The sequence below is a fragment of the Meleagris gallopavo genome, chromosome 1 (genome assembly GCF_905368555.1).
Source record: "Meleagris gallopavo chromosome 1, MGAL_WU_HG_1.1, whole genome shotgun sequence".
In the NCBI taxonomy this organism is placed as follows: Eukaryota; Metazoa; Chordata; class Aves; order Galliformes; family Phasianidae; genus Meleagris; species Meleagris gallopavo.
The window spans coordinates 90,052,655-90,070,039 of record NC_139404.1 but is presented as its reverse complement, the minus strand read 5'-3'; the positions used below and the strand labels follow the sequence as shown (position 1 = coordinate 90,070,039).

Here is a 17,385-nt window from a genome sequence, read left to right as displayed (position 1 = left end):
TGTATGCTGCTGTATTCATAAATCCTCTTATCTTTTATAATTTATGTCCATAGATACAAGTATTGAAGGTACTGGTATGCCATGAGTATTTCATGTTGATGTATAAATACTCTGAAATCTACGTGTAGCACATGGTTTGAAGTACTAATGTCATTTGATAGTTTCAGCAAAGGCTTTAGAAGTCATAACTCTTCGATGTTCTTTGAAACATTTTAGAAATGAAGAACAAGGCAAAGTCCTTGGTATTGGACAGGCGTTTTTAATATCAGCGTCAGGAAGCTTCAGGCTGTTCAGTGACTACCTAAAGAAACACGTAATGATTTGAAACAAGTGGCTTTGCTTCTTTCATGCCTAGAAAATGCAATATGGCTGGCTGCTCATGAAACAACCCCAAAGCTTCCTTGTGTTGCCGCTTTTCATTTTTTTATTTTAAACTAACGTATGATCGTGACATTGCTGTGCAGTTCTCTGCTGCTTATGTTTTAAGTTGAAATCTCATTTTTGTTTCAGATTCTCCTTCTTCTGTGGTTAACAAACAGCTTGGATCCATGTCACTTGATGAGCAACAGGGTGCGTGACAGGAAATACGCTATACCCAGCCATAGCTGATTGCAATGCTTCCTTTTTAAAATTGCCTTTCGTGATGATAAACAGTCTAAAATGCTGTTCATCTGCATAAAGTAGAATTCTGTAAGCAGATCTGCTGGAAACTTGTTAATTATTTGATTCTCAATACCAGGATCAGAGTAAGGTTAATTGTTTTTGAAAGCCATCCTATGCTCAACTCATAATGCATTCAATGTAGGTACAGTAAATGTCGTAGGTATTCTACAGAAATTTGGTATGTTTTTTTTTTTAAATATGGAATTAATTCTTTAAATAGTTTTTCTGTTTTTCTGGATGGTTGTTCTTGAATCAGAATGCAGCTGTCAACTTGAAATAACTTGCAATCATGTAATGCTAAAGCACTTTATTTTATGCAAAAGATACATGCAGCTTTGTTGTACTTGCACAGTTTGAGTAACTCGAGCACCTACTGCATTTAAGTGCATCTTACCTCTGTAATCTTTTGTCCTCTACTCCTTCTACTAAGCAAGTACTAGTGTTTCTTTGTAGATGCCTCAAGTTCTAGTGATAGAAGGAATGCTTCTGAGCTTTCTCTACGCCCATTGTTCATCAGAGCCTTTAAATTGTGAGCAGTGAATTTGGCTGGAGGTGACCCTATTCTAGCTGAACCACTGTCATCTGCTGTGAATTTTTATGCCTGCATAATTAACGAATGATGGAGGGTAATTTAAAAATAGATTTCCATCCGCTCTGCATTAAGCTTACTTCCATATCAAGGCCTCAATAGAGCTTAAGTAGCTCAAATGCCAAAAAAGAGCTGGCTGTTTCATGTTTCGCATTGAAAGCTAGAATGCTATTTTGATGTTCCATTTCTGAAAGACAGTATTTGGCAACTGTTGAGACTTGATTTATGTTAGAATCCAAGAATGCTGGGGGAAAAAATCAAGCTGTGTTTGATTTATTGGTATAATAAATTCACATTGTAGAACTACATTTTGTGATGAAATAGCCTTAAATCTTACCGAGTACATTTACTAATTATTCATGGTTTGATAGTCTACATCACTCTTCAGGTTGGGCTGGAAGACTTACTTATTAGTGACTAAATTATGCTCTCTTTTATGAACTCAAAATAAAGCATTATTTAATGGTAGTAGAGTAAGCTAGAATTAACAAGTCTGTATGCTTATTGAAATTCATACAGCAGAAAATGTTTGGAAAGTTGATAAAATAGTTTATTCAATAAAGCTGGCAAGTTAAACCCATGTAACAAGAAAAATGAAAGCAGAAGTTTTCATCCCAGAAATCAGTTCCCAAATTTCTTGTCAAGCAGGCGAGCTAGTTTGTATGTTACTGTTGTTAACTGTATAACTGTAGTAATCTGGAATGTTTTAAGGTAACATTTTTATTTTGTGGTGATAAGGATCACCAGAAAAGACACTATTTGTTACCTGAAGTTTCATAACCTAAGAATTTGGAAAAGGAATTAATTTGTTAGGAAATCTACCTTATCCAAATGAAAACCAGAAGAAACAATTTGCTCAGATTCAGAGTAGAATTTTGGAATAGAAACCTCAGAAACGTGTAAGTAGCTAATGAAAGAAGTTGTATCAGTTCTTATATAGAAATACTTGGTTGTTCTTACTCTTTTTTTTTTTTTTTTTTTTTCCCTCCTTAATTCAGTACTGAATTAGCTGGCTTTTGGACCAGTCTGTGTTATTGTCATTTATGTTTTAAGACATTTTCTGGGTATAAAGACCTTTTGATACTTATGCCTATAGAAACACATATTTAAATGCCATTTTTTTCTGACATTCCAGCAGAACCTGCATATCCATCCACTCTTTACAAAATAGCTTCCAAATAGATAGCAATAATCAACACAGAATGCTTTGTTAGACTGTGATTTTAATAATAAAGGATATCTGTAATATTTCTTTTAGTATATAGGCAATATTATGTCTTAAAGGTACTGTTTGAATTGGTATGATAAGTGAGAGAACTGGAAGCCAGAGCACTGGCTTGGTAACTTTGAGGTGTAAATGGATGCATGCATCCCATGCCATCTTACTGCTTCTTCCTTCATGTTGAATACTAATATTTCTAGATATTTGCAAGTTAGTGCGTGCATTTATGGAACATCACTGCTATGGTGATGTCTGTGCCTGACTGTTCAGTGCCACACTATAGATATGTGAACTGGCTCAGAGCAAGTTGGTTTGTCAAACTGTGGCAGAGTTCTCAGTTAGTGCCCTCTTTGGATGTGCTTACGGCAGTTCTTCCTATTTTTTTAGTATGAGTAAATACAAGCCTCCACAGTAAGTGCAATCAGAAGGCTTTAGTTTCTTGGTGCTGATGTTTTAGGACACTAAAGCACTCTTTATGATGATGATTGATCTGAGCTTTATAACACAATCCAAACATTCAATTACATTCATTATAGTTTCATGATGTTCAGTTACTTTGGTCAGAAATGTGCAGAACTGAATATTGCATAGCATCAGGTTATAGTATTGCAATAGTTGATAGTAGATGGCTGCCTAGGACTATTCAAGGCACTAAATTGTCTCTCTTTCCGTCTCACTTCCTCTTTGAAAGATAGGTCTCATCTGTATCTGTGAGAAAGAAGATGAATTCTCTGTCATCTTTTACTCTTCCAGTGGCCAAGTCATGATAACTTGATAACTATCCAGTATGCTGAAATTATCAGTGTTTGTACATGAATAGGAAGGAATTCCCAAACGTTAAACAGATTTTTACACCAGGATATACTTGCTGACAGATTGCAAGAAAAAGATACAACAACAAATTGGATAATTAAAGATGCATCATTTTTTGTTCGGTTTCATTCAGAATATTTATACATGCCACTATAAGATACAGTTTGATCTTTGCTTCACTCTGATAAGAATGTGACTAGAAGCTTTGTTTTAGAGAAGAGATGAGCTTTTATTTCGATGCTCCTTATGTATGATTAATTCATGTTTATAATTGATCAATGTTCTGCCATATAATTTTTTTACTCTATTTTCTCAGTTTGTCATCAGAAAATAAAGAAATACATATTTAAAGTTCTTCAGAGCACTGATTTCTGCTCTGATACTGTAGTGGGTTTCTGTCTTGTCAACTGTTTAAGGACAAGTACTGATGGCTGGTTTAAATTCTTATGTTTCATAGTTCCTACAACTTAATTGCATTTTTTTCATAAATATCCTGTGGCAATATTATAGCCATTTTTGTTCTGGCATGGGAAATTTGTATGCTTGTACTGAATGTTAGATTTTAATTGATGTTTGCCCAAAGATTATCTGAAGTTACTTCATTCTAGGTACTGGTCTGTTGCCAATACAGCAAATATCCTTTTGATCAAATTTCTGTACTCTATAAACCAAAGAAAATTTGTCATGCTTTTGTTGAAACAGCATTTGTGCAAAGCAAGACTATGTAGGCTACTTTTCTGGTCATTTGAGCGGTACCGAGTACTAAGCAAACTGTGCCATCTGTTTTCTGAAAGATAGGCACCTATGTAGTGAGGCTTAGTTTGATGCTACTTTCCTTAAACTTTTTAGTGCTGCCCATAGCCAACTTAAGCATTAATGGCAGTTGGGCCATGCGTGTAGATAGAGTCACCCTGAATTTCTCTCAAGGAGGTTGTGTGGGTGGATGGATGTTGTTGAGCAGTTTGAAGGTGACCACTGAACCGTCCTTAAAACTTCAAATTCAACAGGAGTTTGCCAGGATTACAGCGGTTTTCAATTTGACATCTGTTGCTTTTGGATGACACAAATACTTAGTTTTGCAATGACTCCCCTTCTGCTTAAGGTTATAATAGGATGAAAGATTTTCTTTAAGCCTGAAGCTATCAGAACACGAACTTAGAGTGATTTCATAACAATTACTTGACTATTTATGACAGGTTGAAGGATATTAGTAGTTCAGTAGATTCTAGGTAGACAAAAAAGTAAAGGAGAAGGTGAATTTCTAGACCGCTGACTGTGGTCTCATCATCTTTCTTCACATGTTTACATGAGACTAACAGGACTGAACACAACATCTAAACTACTTTATGTTCTTATTACTAAGATAATTGATAGGAAAAAGATCTGCTCTTGAAGGATCACATTGTGTGTACATGTATCTAGCTGACAATTTTATTTATCTGCATGTTGAAGAGCAGCATCTTTGTTTGCTCTTTGTAAATACAAATTATTTAAAGCCATTTTTAAAGCATTGTGAAGTGTGAATTTGGTGTGTTTACTCTGAAACTTCTTAACTGTTTGCTTGGGCTGTAACAAATCTTAAAGTTACATCTTAACAATGTGACCTTTTTAAAGATAATTAAATGAATCTTCAGAAATATAGCATCTTTATGCATATGGCTGATGCTCATCCAAACTTTATCAATTTCATATTTACAGAGAGTGATAAGTCACGAACAGGAACGAGTGAACCAGTTTTAAGTTTGCACTACAGTACAGAAGGAACAACTACTAGCACAATAAAATTGGACTTCACTGATGAGTGGTAAGAATTTAGTTTTGCTTTTGACTTCTTGCTGACACATTTCACTGGCACTGGTCTAGCATAGATGCAAATATTTTTACATATGATATATTTTCCAATTAGTATATATCCAGTTTGAAAATGGCTGGAGTTGTTAGCATGTTCAAAATGAAAAGCAGTCGTACTTCAACATGGAATTTATGTAACAGTGTGTGATATTTTACTGTAAATCTTTTTAATGCTAGTGTAGCTGGAAACCCAGCTATTGTCATCAAAACCAAGTGTCATATTTGCATTCACTGCTTTTAGTAAAGCAAGGTACACTGATGGAAAGGTAGTCTGGGAGTTAGCACTCAAGTTTTAATTCTTGGTTCTACCAAACTTCTCTTACATTATTTAGCAAGTTAGTCTTTCTGTGGGCACAGTTCCTAAGTTGTAAAACAAGGAATTCAGTATTTCTATGCCTGAGTGCATTGCAGTGATTTTCTTACCAATTTATATTGTTTCTAAGTTCTGTGGATTTTTTGCTTGTTTGCTTTTTACATGTTGTATTGCCAGGAGCAGCACAAATTCAAGCTCCAGAGGGAGTGGAAGTCATTGCAAAACTGAAGGCCAAGAAGATTCCTTAAAAACAAAAACATCAGAAGAGTCAGGACCTGAAGATGAAGAAACAAGTAAGATTCAGCATTACTTCTGTAATGGTAAGGTAAAATTTCTGCTCTCATATGTCTATGACTACCACCGAATACAACGGGAGTCTCATACACACGCATATGAAGGCAGAATATAGCCGTAATAGAACACGGTGCTTTTGTTCTGTGTTGGAGTTTGGTGGTTTGTGTTTGGTTTTTTTTTCTGAAGGAGAAATGTATTGACCTGAAAGAGATGCAAATAAGTGCGAATAAAATGAGCTTTTCCTGGTTTTAGTTCTGATACTCTTGTTCTTTTTTCTTAGGAACATGTTTTTGCCTTAACTTGTATTGAAAAATAGTAGAGCTGCTTACAGTTGTAATGAGTACTAGGTATTTTGCAGCATTCCTTTCAACTCTCAGGTGTATTTTTTTACGTAAGGTTCTACTTATTTTTTCTTTAATGTGAGGTAGTCTCACTCATTTCGTTGCTAAAAGGGCAGTCAAGTCAAATAACAGTTTCCAGAAAAATCCACTTTCAGTAGAGAGATTATTTAATTTCTTTCTTCAGAAATAATATTTTTCAGTAAGCGATCATCTGTTTGAAGAGTAATATTGCTAGTTTTGCAGCTAAATTCTGATTGCATGGGATACGAGTGTATTAAGGGACAATAAATACTTTCTTCTTTGTTTATGTATTGATCTGAGCAACTAGATAAAGAGATTTTTATTTTTTTAATATACTGACTTTATGCAATTAATATCTAAGATTGCAGTAAAGTGAGATACAAAACTTGCAGGGCATTGCTTTGATTGGCTTGATCTAGGACCGCTGGTACCATCTACTAGGACTGGTAGATGTGCATCTAAGTGAAATCATGCAGTTTAATATAAAGTTGTTTAACTCAGGAGTTCCTGATGAATCTCACAAGGAAGACACAAGTGCTGAAGAACTGAAAACTACGGATGAAACTGTAGAGACAACAGAAGCAAGTATGTATATGTACTAATACTGTTATGTGAGGACATAGAAAGTGGAAAAAAATAAATTTCCAATATAAATTCAATATGCATAATTTAATGTTTATGACCATTTATAATGACTTCTAAAACAGGCTGTAATCATTTCACCAATATTTTCCATTAGCTGTATCCAATAAACCTGTTACTGAGCATCCTGGAGTCCAACCAGAAGAAAATGATCCCAGTGTTGAGACTGTCTCCAGAACTGCGGAGGAAGAAGCTTCAAGTGAAAAAAGTACAAATCAAGAAATTTCAAGTCAGCAAAGTGCTGAATCCACTGCCAACTTGCTTAGTGCAAGCGATGAACCTCAGCCACACCCAGAATCCTCAGGGCTTGCAACTCCAGAAGATTGTTCTACCAGAACCTCAGCTCTCCAAGAAACTGATGACAGTGATGATGATCCTGTTCTGATCCCAGGAGCAAGGTATCGAGGAGGACCAGGACACAGGTTAGAGGAATACTTGTCTCTGTTGCTGCTTGGCAAAATGCATTTTTCTTTTAGTGGAAGTACTAGAAGCCAATGCTTTATAGCCTTAATTTTAAAAGTTGGTTTTGCCAGCTTGATCAGCCTTATGGCTCAGCCTGATTTGCCTGTATGTAAGATTTGTATAGCTACATTTTCCCCCATAGCCAGGCAAGCTCCCACACACCTAATATCTGGCTGTGCTTTGTTTTGTGCCTGCTGAATACCCGAAGACTAAATGTTTGCTGTTCACTTTTGATAATTATGGCTCCAGTGAGAATAATCAGAAATTCATATAATTGCATTGAGGACACAGGGGCCTAAATTTGCTTTTTCAGCTATACTTTGGCTGTTTTTTCTTTGACAAAACAGAAGTTATTGTTGCTGTTCATCAATGTTATGTTTTTCTGTAGTACTACATTAAGACAGATAGGCTCAATCATTCTTGTTTTTATTCTCTGAAGGAGAAACTGTAATCCTTTTTCTCAGTTATAGAATATCTATGTATGAGATTAAAAAAAAATAGTTTACTGAAGGTTGTCATTGCCAAGAAAAGGTGTATTTAATACGCTTTGTATATTTCTTTGCTTTTAAAATAATTTATTGTTTGACCACTTGGTAAACTTAGTCCCCAGTTTAGTATTGCTTTTTTAATACCTTTGTTAATGAATTTCAATTGTTGGACTTTTTAAAAGTTACATGAATTACTTAAGCAACATCCTTAAAGACAGTAAGAAAGTCTTTCATTCATTTTAGATGTATAACCTAGTGTCAGATGCCTTAGTTTTACTCTTGTCCTCTTCAAAGTCAGTATTATCTTGCTATTAATTCCTTGTGCTGATAGTATAAATTCTTTACTTTAAAGATTGCAATGTATATTTATTAAATAATCTGAAGGAATTTAATAACTGAGTATAGAAAAGGTTTTGAATAATTTGCAGTTTAAGAAACAGTCCTAAGCTGCTTACATGGTCAGTGGTGACATAAAGGACAGTGGTTACTTATTAGATAGCACAAATAGTTCAGTAAGTGATATCTATAAAAAAGTCATCATGTACAGACTCTGTCTTAATCTGTTGATTTTTCACACAAGACTAAGTGAACTTGAATTGCAGATAAATGTTATGTGTCTGGAAGAGTTGCTACTGCAATGGCAAGGTTCATTATAATGTACTGGATGAAGAGCAAGCTATCAAATACTCTGCAATTCTAATCTCATTTCTGCTTTCGTTAGGATTCTTAGCTTCTCTTCATGCACCTTATACTTTCTCTGTTAGATAACAGTTCTTACAGTAATGTAATTAGAATGATACTTCAGAGTGTGCTACAGCTTTTACGGTTTCCCACTAGTGTGGACATCTTAAATGAAGTTGCTCTCCATCCGACACTGGTTTTTCTCCTCTTGTCTGTGCACTGAAATTTCTTCTGTAGCAGTTGAGATCTATCATATAAAAATCATTCAACTAAATGAATGATGCACTTAAAATCCTTTATGCAGCCCCTTGCTCCCTTTTACTTTTCCCATATAAAACCTGACAAAAGCTACTGTTTAGTCAATATCGGTTTAGGATTGCCTCCAGGCTTTCATTACTCAGGCTTAAACCGACCACCTCATTTTATTCTACTTCTGTATATGTATAAACAGGGAACTTTTCAAGTTTAATTTCTAACAATACATATTTACTTTGTTCCCCTCCTATTCTTCTGGTTTCAGGAGTTCCTAAATGCCCTCTGAGATACCGAAGATAAGTGAGACAAGCTATGAGTAATGAAAAAAAGTTGGATATCCAGGGAGAGAGATTAGGCACTGCTGGTCTTACAGTCTAGCTATAAGCCCTCTTAGTATTTATATCTATGAAAAGGAGTGAAAGGAACTGGAAGTCCTCTCTACTATGCAACAGATGTTGTAGCATATTATCCCTTTCATAAACTTACATAAAATCATATCCCTTACATAAAATCCCCCTGATGCCTTAACAAGTGGGAAGTTGCTTCAAAGCATTCCTAATACAGTGGGTATAAGTTGACCATAATTAGTCTTTTTGTTTTGTGCTAACATAGTGCTTTGAAATAACTGGTTTTCCATGCCCAGTGCATGGATGAACAGGATGAACATCATTTAAATGATGCTCATCCTGCCTGTTGTTGGCTTTTGTTTTGCTAGACTAAAGAGCACTAAGATTTTCTGTACTCTTAGCAGTAAAGTCTTCTAGTAATCTTCCAGCATTGTACTGGTTCCCATCTGTACTCTTTCTAGTTCTAACTCTTTCTTGAATCTGGTAGGCCAGAATTACGCGCAGTGTGCTGTGTGGACGTTGCTAAGAGTAATGTATGAGTATTACTCATTTTCTAGGGAAGATTCTCTGTGGTACCAATGGGGGATGTAGTTGCATCTTTCCTCTCTCTAGCCTCTGGCTGTCTCATAGTGGTGGCTTTTTGTCTTCAGACTACTAAAGTCTTTCCTTCATCGTGTCCAGCAGGATAATGTTTTAATCTTTTACCAGAAGGAAGCTTGGAAGTATATGACTGTTCTCAAGGTCCTGCAGTCCTATATTCTTAAAATTACCCAATTTCACGTTCTCAATGCATAGCATGAGTACATTCCTACATTTTGCTCAAAGGTCATTAGCAATACATTGAAGAAATTGCCTTCAAGGCCAGTGAGTAACTCCACCAGTATGCTTCCTATTGTCTTACGTTCTCTCTTTTCTCACTTAGTAAACTGTGTTACCTAACAATTCCTTTACTAAATCTCATCTTCTCAGATTTACTTAATAATTGAGTTTCCAATGTGTCATCCCTGTGACATAATTAATGTCATTAATACAGAAGTAGTACAGTAGATTTCATCTCTCTAGAATGTCTAGGAGGTACTGGGGTTTTGTTTTCTTTGTTTGCTTTTTCTGTCCAGAGAAGATGTAAGGTTGTCCTGCAATAATGTAACTTTTCTGAACCTAATTTATGCACATAGTGGCAAAAAATAATTTAATTCTTTTTCTGGGACGAAAAAATTTTGAAACAGTGCTTAAAAAAAAAAAAACAAAAAAAAACAATTCAACTACTAAGCCTTCTGCAGTATGTAACATTACTAGTTTTTGTCTGGAGGAAATTTTAGGATTTTTTACTTTTTTTTCCCATACCTAATTGTTTATGTTAACATAACATTATGTAAACAATAAATGTTATGTTAAGAGAAACTTCACAGATGGAGAAATGTGTTAGAAGAAACTGTCTTAGCTTTCCACTGTGAAGTAAAGCTTCCTCCACTGAGAAAGGGAGGTAACCTTCTGAACCTGTCCTCTGAAATCACGAACTTAAACTTCCTCTTAAGGAAAAGAAGTGGCTGACGTACCCTTTTGATACCTCTTTTGACACTATGACTTGAAGTTAAATAAACAGAGAACTTCCTGCTGCTTCCACTTTGCAGGATTTGGACAATTTTTAGTAAGATGGATGTGAATTTCAGATTTATGAACAGGTTTTTTTAAACCAATTTTGCAAATCTAATTTTTCAGAACATTCATTGTTTGATTCCAACTTTTAATGTGTTCAGACAAAGAACTGGGTCTTTTTTTTCTCACTTATACAATGTAAGAATTGATATAAGGGACATGAACTCTTACTGCAGTTCCTTGAACGTCTCGAAACACAATGAGGGTAGTTTGTCTCCAGCTAACCTGCCTGGAAAGACTGTGTGACAGATAGAGAAACACAACCCCTGCACCTACATGAGTGTTTTGAAAAGGGCCTGAAATAATAGCAGCAAAATATGTAGAAATAAAGCAGTCTTTTGTGAGTTGATAAATTGGTTAAGTCAACTGAATATTTATTGGGAATCAGGTTGGAATAGTTTTGATGTAGAAGGATATTCATTGAAAGAAATGAGAATGCGACATCTCTTTTCCTGTAGCATTTCCACAACCTCTGAACATCATTATAAGGGTGCTGAAGATCAGTGGCTAAAAGAAGCTTCTATTTTGCATTGACTACAGGCTAGTTAATACACATTCTTTTTAATGTATAAGGAATTGCCTAGAGTATTTTTCAGTTAAAAAAAAAAAAAAGCCACATGAAATGATTCTTTGTCTTACAAATATGAGAAGATAAACAGGTTTTGAAGTCTTAAATTAGAACCATGGCATATCTTCATTAAAACTTACTAAGTTTAGCAAATGTAGTTGGAACAGAAAGAGGTAATATGGCTCACCTGAACATTGTACTTTGTAATCTGTGTGAGGCAGAGTGAGGAATCTAAGAAAGATATATAAACCTTATGAGCAGAGAATGATGTTTTTAACTGACTGAGCTTGATTTTCACAAAGTAGACAATACAACTCTTTCAGGGCTGTTTTCTTTCTTAAATGACTTCATTGCTTTTCTCTAGACTTGGACAGAAGCTGATCTTTGAGCAGAGGTGAAGTTTGGAAGATTTTAAACTAGTGAATCAAAATTTGAAACAAATGCAAACATAAAATTGAAATAATAATGCAGCTGCTTCCATTTCTGCTATAATCTATGAAAATTACTGCATTTTATAGGATCTACTTTGTGTACTAATATGTAATCTGAATATTATTTTTGCTGAAATTGAAATAGTCTCATATACTAATACACTGAGCATAAATCTCCTCAATTGGAAGAAGTAGAACACACTTTGTAATGGATGCTAACCTTTTAAAAACATGATATCCAGCATTTTTGAATGACTTCAGTTGTTGTTCCCTTTACTAGATATAATATCAGAGGAACAGCGATAGGTGATAGAATAATGAGGTAATTGATTCTTTTTTCTCCCCCCCCTCTTATTATTTCTGTATAATGGATTTATCAGGTTCTTGTTTTTTGTATCTAACTGGCATTTTAAGAATTGCTTAAGAATACTTAAAGTGCTATGAATTATATTTAGCTGCATGTATTTGCATGGAAATGGAAAAAAATGGCAGCGTATACATGTAACAACATTAACATTTTTATTGTGTGCTGTAGAAATTAATGGAATTTGTAAAGTGTTAAGTTTGTGAAATACAAATATCTCTTTTGTTAGGCTGCTGAGGAACGTTTAACTTTGCATCTGCTTTGTCTGGCACTAGAGAACACCCCGTTCTGAAAAAAAATACAAGATTTCACATCTTTTTTTTTTTTCCCCTGAACAAGATGTAATTATCAAAGGTATACTTGATAATGCATATTTATCAAAAAAGTGCTAACTATTTCTAAAAAAAAGTGCTAAATATAATGAGGTTAGATGGAAAAGTCATTTGATCTCATGTTCTTCACTGAAATACTTCAGTGAATTAGTTGTAAGAACATAGAAGGTTTGGAAACTGTTTGGCCATGTGCCATAAGAGGGAGAAATGTTCTAGTGTGATTTAATGCTAAAGCCTCAGGAAATAGAGAAAACGTGGGGAAAAATAAAGCTAAAGATGAAAAATAACATACTGTCCTTGTGTGGCTACAAAAGAAAAGACATAGAATGTTGTTTCGTACAAAACTTAACCTGAGTCCTATATCTTAAATGCTCAGAGGAAAATACCATAGACACATATTCCATTGTCTTATATCTCAAACTTAGCTGTAATCGAAATACATAAATTTAACACAGCAGTATCTGTAAGGGTTCAGGAGTCTGTGTTCTTTTTGCTGTATTGTACCTAACACAATAGGTATTCTTTCTGTATTAAACATATTTACCATGGAGTTCTTTAGCTCTTCAGTAATGTCCAGAAGATAGATTTTTTTTTTTTGCTATAAATGTCATATAAAAATGAGTGATTTATTCAGCATAGAATTTTTTTTCACTATACTTTTCTCTGATTTTAGTTGTTGTTCTTTTGTAACATCAGAATTTCTGAAAAATGAAAATTTAGAAAGGTTTGCATCTAAGGAGAATTGAAATACTGGTTGTGTTAGAGGGTGAGGGAATGACTTATGGAAGGCATTTGGGTAAGCATTTTGTCTTATATAATCAGCAGTAAAATAAATTTTTGCTTTTAGGATGTCAACGGGCTGTTAGCATGACAGTTCTGCTGCTGTTTATGAACCTCCTTAATGCTTGATATTTGACAGCAGTAGTAAATCTCTTTCTGAGTGTCAGAGGCTTCTATAGCACCATGGGCATTTGGTAATTAAAATCAGAAACACAATCAAATATTGATATTCAAGAACGGGATCTGTTTTAATGTAGTTTAAAAATTGGTCACCTTCCTGAGCTAGATTTGACTTTCCTGATGACAGCTTATTTGTACAGAGACATGGTGGGAATTCTTGGGCAAGAACATGGTAGTGGGCAGGTGGATTTGTCTACATGGTCAATGAAGAACTAACCAAAAGACATCAGAGAAACTGCTTCTAATGTAAAAGGAATAAGCCTTAGGTTCCCTGCATTTGATTTAGACAGGAAAAAGTTCAAATGAGAAGATGGCAATAACAACAAAAACAGGCTTCAAACAGCAGAAAAGAAGGAAGCGGTGTTCCTGGAGCAAAACCAGACAATGTTTGGCTGCGTTTTAGTGAATTTGGAAACCTTAAAAGGAAGAGATCCTTAGTACTGGGGGATTCTATGCTGTTTTAGTTGAGTGATCAGAGCTGAGACAAGAAGAATGCAGGAAAGGAAGTGTGCCTGAGCTCCATACCCAGTTGCTACAGCTGGGAGGTGATCACCTTACAATAATGGTGTTGAAAAGAAGCAGGGTTATCAAGGATACCTGATAAACTTTGTGACAGCTACTGCACCTGGGCCTCTAATAGAAAAATGTTTGTAGCTGAATTCCTGTAGATTGTTTGCAGATTCAGCTGATGGTTAATTGTGATGCTAGGTTTTCCTTCTTCTGAGAAGCATAGAAGAGTGACTTTCAAAATAATTTTAACAGATAAGCATAGTTATTTTAAAACATGCTGCAGACTTAGTTAGAAAATCTTGAGTAACGTAGACTAGGAACTAGGGTCCCCAGTTCTCAAAAAATGTATTTTCAAGAGGAATGATGTTTTAATTTTAAGAGAAATAATGTGCTTTAATAATAAGCTACTTATTAGATTGCATATATATATATTTCTGAACTCCTTATTAGATGTCAGAATTCCTAAACATAAAGAGAATGTCCTATGTGACAAAAACTTTTCTTTTGAAAAGTTTCTAGCTTACAAGTTTGCATCTTTTCCATTTTTCTGGCTATATAATTGAAAGAATATTCAATTCTTGAATGCCTATTCAATTCATGTAGGTCCTAATTTAAATGTGCTTTTGATCATTAATATTTATAACAATCAACTTTGGAGACTTGAATCGGGCTGATTGTAAAGGGCTTATCTTTCTGTGCTCATCAAGACTTCACACACCAATGTTATAAGATATTACACAAAGGTAGCACAAGGTAAAGCTGAAGCGTTTTTAACCATATACCTTCAGATAAGGTGGTAGTAGTGAATGATTCTGAAATCAGAGCATTATGTACAGTTTAAGGACGTAACTATAAGGACTGCTCTGAAAGTAATGCCTCCTATTTTAATATGTTGGCAAACGATGTCAGAGGCAGACATTAAGGCAGAAGAGACTGAACCTTCCCAACAGCATTCCAGTACATATGGTTGCTGTGTGACAGATGGCAGCAAGGGCCAATCTGACAAAATGGCATCTGACATGTAGGTGTGTATGAAGCAAAGGTGTGTCATTGAATTCCTCCATGCAGTGAATTTCTCCATGCATCAACATTCATTGACACTTGCTGAACGTTTTTGGCGACCAGACAGTGGGTATGAGCACAGTGAGGTGATGAGTGGTTGATTTCAACAGTGGCAGACAGAGACATCAAAGACAAATCACATTCTGGACAGCCATGCAGTCATTGTCAGTGGCAATGCTGTGGAATATCACAAAGTTTGTGCCAGATGTGTCACACAAATGCAAACACAGGAACAGAAGGAACACTGTATGGAAGTTTGTCAGAACCTATTGAACCAATCTGATGCTGAAGGTGACAGTTTCACGGATTGCATCATTACCATTAATGAGATGTGTTGTCATCACTAGAAACCAGAGTCAAAATAACAGTCCATGGAGTTATGATATGTGAAGAAAAAGCTCAGGACTTAGACCTCAGGTGGTAAAGAGATACACATTTTTGGGGATAGGAAAGGGATGACCCTTTTGGGTTTCCTGGAGACTGGGTAAACCATCCATTCTGACCACTGTGTTGTGCAGCTGACTAAGCTGAAGGCTTGTACTTCTGGAATCAGGCCAGAGAAGAGGACAACCTTTTTCTTGCAATAGAATGATTCCAGGCCTCATACCATGGGGTCTGGGGACCATGGAGCACACTGTCAGTTTCAGCTGGACTGTCCTACCATAGCTGCGTGTAGTCCAGATTTGGCATCTTCTGTCCTCCATCTGTTTGGGCCAATGAAAGATGGACTGTGTAGGCAACGTTTTCCTAACAACAGCATCTTCATAGCAGCTGTGAAACACTGGATCACCTCTGCAAGTGCAGATTTTTATGGGTGTGGCATGCAGGCTCTTGTTCATTGCTGATGAAAATGCATAGTTAATGGTGATGACTGTGTTGAGAAGTAGTATTTTGTAGCTGCAGAATATTGACACAAAGTGTATAAATTTCAACATCTGTCGATTTATGCTTGGAAGAGTGTGCAGTTTGAAAGAGAAGCAGCAGCTCACAGTCAGGCTTAGGCAAACTTCAGAAGAGAGAAGAATTGCACAGCACCCTTCGCTACCTCCTGATGCTCTATATCATTAGGCTACTGCCTAGCTTTATGTTGCAATAGAACAGGAATTGCTTATCACAAATAGAAATTAAAAACCCAAGACAAATAGGCTTTTGTTTTCTTAGTGGTGTTTGTTAGTGTGCCTTAGAAAATCTAAGATTAAGTTGTGCTCATATTTATCTTTCATGGAGAAGACTTGCCTCTGCCAAGCTCCTGCTTGTAGCAGCATGTTACTGGAATGCGTGATAACTGTCTCACAGTTATAGCCACATGTGCCTGGCTGCAGTCTCCATGCTGAAGGTAGTCATTGACTGTGTAAGATAACTTAAGTATGAGTCCATTTTTGCCTTTTAAAATAAGACCTTAAACTCAGAACTGAACTTAAAGGAAAGGCACTGTTTTTATCAAAAATGGCTTTTTGTTTCTGCTTTTATTTTAAAAATACATGATTCTGAAGAGCCTTGACATTTTTTGTAACGGGCTGCGTTAGGGGAATTTAGATGGGGACGTGAATTTTCATAGGAATGCTAAGACAAAAGAAAACATATCAAGGAACACTAGTTAGGTATTTAACACTATCTTCTGATCTCAGAACTTCTTAGATGCAATTTAGCAAGGATCTCTTTTGAAAGAGATGGATAAATTTCCTGCTTTGTCAAACCTAACGATGTTTAACTTTTCAACTTCTCTGCTGCTCATCTTTTTGTTAACTAATTAATACAGATAAATACACCACATCCAAAAATCCAAATGAGCATCACGGTAAGCAGTAGACGTAAGGCTAGGAGGCATGGTTTTGAAATCAGAAAGGGTCTTACTGTGATGAGTAGCTGTGCTGTTTCTGAAGCCTTGTGGTCGTTGATGTGGTTGATAACAATTGTTATTTCCTTTAATTTCTCTCAGAAACAACTTCATTTTAAACACAGGTACAAAGCTAAATGTCTGTGAATAATTGTTTAAGATTTCTGCAAGTAATTTATGTAGTTTATCAGGTGCCGCTCATCTTTTCCATCACGCAGAATAATTAACAATCACAGCATACTTATTTAGTATTTGTGTATGAAGGTGGAACTAGAGAACTGCACAGATATGAAATTGGAGGAGGTAGAAAACTCTCACAAAGCAAACAGAAGTAGTCCATTTTATGAAATTTTTCCAGACAAATTTTCCAGTAGATGCATTAGCTCACTGCTGAGTGGATCTGTTGACTAATACTTACAAATCTCCTCTAATTTCTATTAAAAAAAAAAGTATTAAAATATCCTCTGAAGGTTTAGCCACATCAGAAGACTTGTCTTAGTTTGACAGTTTTCTATAAATGCATGTATATTCTGTATTGATCATTTAGATTAATTTTCATCTTTGTCTAGCTGTAGGATAACAATTCATCTTAATTTTATTGTCCAACTTCCTCCTGTGACAAAAATGAAACAAAAGTGTGCAGACCATTATTAGAGAGAATTATGAGATTTTCTGGGAAAGAC

At 35.5% G+C, this 17,385-nt stretch overlaps 1 protein-coding gene across 7 annotated transcripts in view; it reads left to right on the top strand.

Moving 5' to 3' along the window:
• The window catches only part of DCAF6 (DDB1 and CUL4 associated factor 6), an 82,210-nt gene that overhangs the window by 51,792 nt on the left and 13,033 nt on the right, over positions 1 to 17,385 (top strand). For 2 of the 7 annotated variants that reach the window (XM_085240113.1, XM_085240135.1), the window contains 6 exons: positions 511 to 570; positions 4,986 to 5,091; positions 5,629 to 5,771; positions 6,609 to 6,692; positions 6,847 to 7,171; positions 11,918 to 11,959. In XM_085240113.1, coding sequence (XP_085096239.1) covers positions 511 to 570; positions 4,986 to 5,091; positions 5,629 to 5,771; positions 6,609 to 6,692; positions 6,847 to 7,171; positions 11,918 to 11,959 — 760 coding nt within the window. The remainder of the gene's footprint in view (positions 1 to 510; positions 571 to 4,985; positions 5,092 to 5,628; positions 5,772 to 6,608; positions 6,693 to 6,846; positions 7,172 to 11,917; positions 11,960 to 17,385) is intronic. The other 5 variants (XM_085240142.1, XM_085240119.1, XM_085240149.1 and 2 more) reach the window with 3 other exon arrangements.